Source organism: Acyrthosiphon pisum, chromosome X (genome assembly GCF_005508785.2).
Source record: "Acyrthosiphon pisum isolate AL4f chromosome X, pea_aphid_22Mar2018_4r6ur, whole genome shotgun sequence".
Lineage (NCBI taxonomy): Eukaryota > Metazoa > Arthropoda > Insecta > Hemiptera > Aphididae > Acyrthosiphon > Acyrthosiphon pisum.
The window spans coordinates 49,505,618-49,508,989 of NC_042493.1; the positions used below are offsets into that span (position 1 = coordinate 49,505,618).

Genomic DNA, 3,372 nt, shown 5'->3' on the forward strand with positions numbered 1-3,372 from the left:
TTATAACTTCAATATAACAACCTAAATAAAAAACTTATTTAACTCTTAAGATATTTAAAACAAAATAGTTAATACCACTTAAGATAATTTTATAAAATTAACAATCACAAATCAAAATAACATTTAAAAATGTCTTCTTGATATTTTTAGTATCCAAAATAAAAACAAAAAACATTAAACATAACAAAATAAATGTTTGACTTTTAAAAAATTTAAAATAAAATAGTTAATACCGCTTATGATAATTTTATGAAATTAACAATTAACAATTCAAAATAAAATTTAAAAATGTCTTCTTGATATTTTTAGTATCCAAAATAAAAACAAAAAACATTAAACATAATAAAATAAATGTTTGACTCTTAAAAAATTTAAAATAAAATAGTTAATACCGCTTATGATAATTTTATGAAATTAACAATTAACAATCATTATCAGTCCAGTTATTATAATACAGTTGTGCATTATCCTGTGGTTCATTTATAGGGTGAGCGAAGCGTGGCACAATTTCAATTGTATCATTATCTGTACTTAAAACATCATAATCATCATCAAATGTTTGAGATGTTTCGCTTAATACTGGTGATAATGGTCTAGATATCATGTTCAATCGGGCACTAGTCAACATGCTCTGTATCTTTTCTTGGCATTCCAATGCTTGCCTTAGTGGTAATTTTTCCAATTGAGCCGCTACATGATTGCTAAAAATATTAAATTCATTAGTTGTTGCTTTTAGTTTGCATACAGCTCTTAGTGTTTCAACAGCATTATCTAACGAGGAATCAATCTTTGACTTTTTATTTGAATTTTGTCCACTTTTTTTCTTCACGCGCTTTGCTAATTGAGCTGGAGATGTATTCGTATCATTTAGTATATCAGTGTTGCATACACTTTCGGGCTCTGTAGTAATTATTTCAGCATTGTTATTTGTGCCACCAACAATTGTTTCAGCATCGTTTGAACAGTTTGAAGGTGTTGTGAACTAAAAAAATAGGAGTAATATATTAGAACGAGCAAAAAATAATTGTATAACATCATTTTTCAGGTTCCACGTGAGAAATCTAAATGGAACAAAATAATGGATGGTTTTAATTCATTGTGGAATTTTCCCAATTGCATCGGGGCAATTGATGGTAAACACATCGTTATGGAATGTCCAGCAAATTCCGGGTCCAACTATTTTAACTATAAAGGGACGTTCAGTATTGTATTATTAGCTCTGGTTGACCATAATTATAACTTCACTTGCATAGATATTGGTAGTTATGGTAGCAATTCTGATGGCGGTATATTTGCCAAATCTGCTTTAAAAAAGGCAATAGAAGAACAAGTGTTGGATACACCAACAGATTCTGTGATTTTGGGAGACGATGCTTTTCCGTTACTACCATATTTGATGAAACCTTATGCCAGACGCAACCATTTAACAGAAAGAGAGAAGGTTTATAATTATAGGCATTGTCGTGCAAGGCGTATAGTGGAAAACGGATTTGGTATCCTATCAAGTCGTTTTCGTGTATTTAGAAGGCCAATAACATTAACACCAGAAAATACAATACAATTAGTAAAAGCAGCTTGTGCACTTCATAACTGGATCAGAAAAAGTGGAAAGAATCCAAATTCAATATCTGTAGATATAGAAGATACAGAAACTGGACGTCTTCTTAATGGCTCATGGAGGAATGATACTAGTCCTACTGGTTTACAGCATTTGGGAACAATATTGCAGCGAAATTCTAATACAGAAGCAAAAGATAAAAGAAATAGTTTGGCCGATTATTTTGTCGGAGAAGGAGCAGTGGTTTGGCAGAATCGAATGATTTAATACAAAATGTATACATTTTTTGAAAACAAGATTTTATAACTATAACAGATCCAATAAATTATTAATATTGTAGCAAACAAATATATTTTTAAAAACTTACTAGATTTGTTTCTGATTGTTTAACACCATCATTATTTTTTTTCAAAAAATTGTCCGCATACTCAAACCACTGCAGTTTTGGAACATAAACATTTGCAGTACCAGATCCTGTAGACTTTGACTTGTTAATTTTTGTTACTTCCTGGTTATATGTACATCTAATCGAATTAAAATCATTATTATTATTATTATCTTTATTGATGAAAAAAACTCCATTTACAAAACAATATATAGGTATATAAAATTGTGTAGTGACACAGTACAATAGAAAAAACTTTCTTGATTTGTGGTGGATTAAGTATTAACTCAAAAATTTAATTGTTCCAGTAAATTTAGGGAAATTTATAGTCATTTAATTGTTTTAATAAAAATAAATAATAAAGGATACTTCTCCTTGTATTTAGCGATTGTATATTGAAATATAATATTCTATTATAATGTGAATGACGTGGACATTCGCCTTTAAATTTAAATGCTAAAAAACGAAGAAAACGATTCTGAACCACTTCGACATTAAGATTTACCCCTATGTTATTTGAAAACCAAATCTTTGGTGTATGTCTTAAGTCAAAAACGACTAGTTTTACCCAATACTAGTAGTGATGATCAAAACAAGACCAAGACTTTTGCAAGACTTTTGCTATTTTCACAAAATATATACAAAAAACCAATTGTTTAACTTGTTTTATGTTTATAAATTATAAATGAACTATACCATAATATATTGGACTTAAGTTTCATCTTAGAGATCATAGCAAAAAACCTACACACTGCTATAACAGCTATTTAGTTTTTTTTTTATATAAATAGCAAGGGTCTTGCAAATGTCTTGGGCTTGTTTTGATCATCACTAAATACTAGTAGTACGCAATATAATGTGGCTTAAAATGTTTAGACCAAACCAAATTTCACTGATAGTGAGTTATAGTTTTAACTTACGTGATCTGTACCAATAAAATATAAAAATGTTTGATTTTAATAAAACTAAGACAAAAATGTCAATTTTTGACTTAAGTCGTTTATACCATACGTCAAAGAAATAAGGGATGCATATTCTAATTAAGACAACAAAGTAAAGTATAAATTGATTGAAATTAATGAATGTGCCTATTTTGTTTTAAACCTAGACATCTATCCAGTGTTGGATAGTAACGGCTTTACTTTGCTAATATACCTAGGTACCTATACTAAAAATATATTCTATTATACTAAAAAGTATTATTAGTATATTAATAAAATAACTAATATAAAATTACCTTATACTTCTTATTTTGAGCCGTAGATTTTTTATTGTTCCTAGGCCAGAACTTTCCAAAATAATTTCCTCCGCTGCGTCACGTTTGTGCCTTAAATTGAAGTCTGGGTCGCTTTTTAGCCAGAGACATGAAATCTCTGGTAATCTTCTAGAATTTATAAATATCAAACGTATCAGACATTTTTATTTGAAA

The 3,372-nt window shown here is 28.8% G+C and overlaps 1 protein-coding gene across 1 annotated transcript in view; it reads right to left on the reverse strand.

Moving 5' to 3' along the window:
• Positions 1-399: 399 nt before the first annotated feature.
• Positions 400-3,372, reverse strand: part of LOC100575504 — a 5,883-nt gene continuing 2,910 nt past the window's right edge. Inside the window, exons 2-4 of the mRNA XM_016809192.2 lie at positions 3,181-3,327; positions 1,926-2,082; positions 400-982 (exon numbers count right to left, since the gene is read on the reverse strand). Of these exons, the coding sequence (XP_016664681.2) occupies positions 422-982; positions 1,926-2,082; positions 3,181-3,327 (865 nt within the window). The 3' untranslated portion in view covers positions 400-421. The remainder of the gene's footprint in view (positions 983-1,925; positions 2,083-3,180; positions 3,328-3,372) is intronic.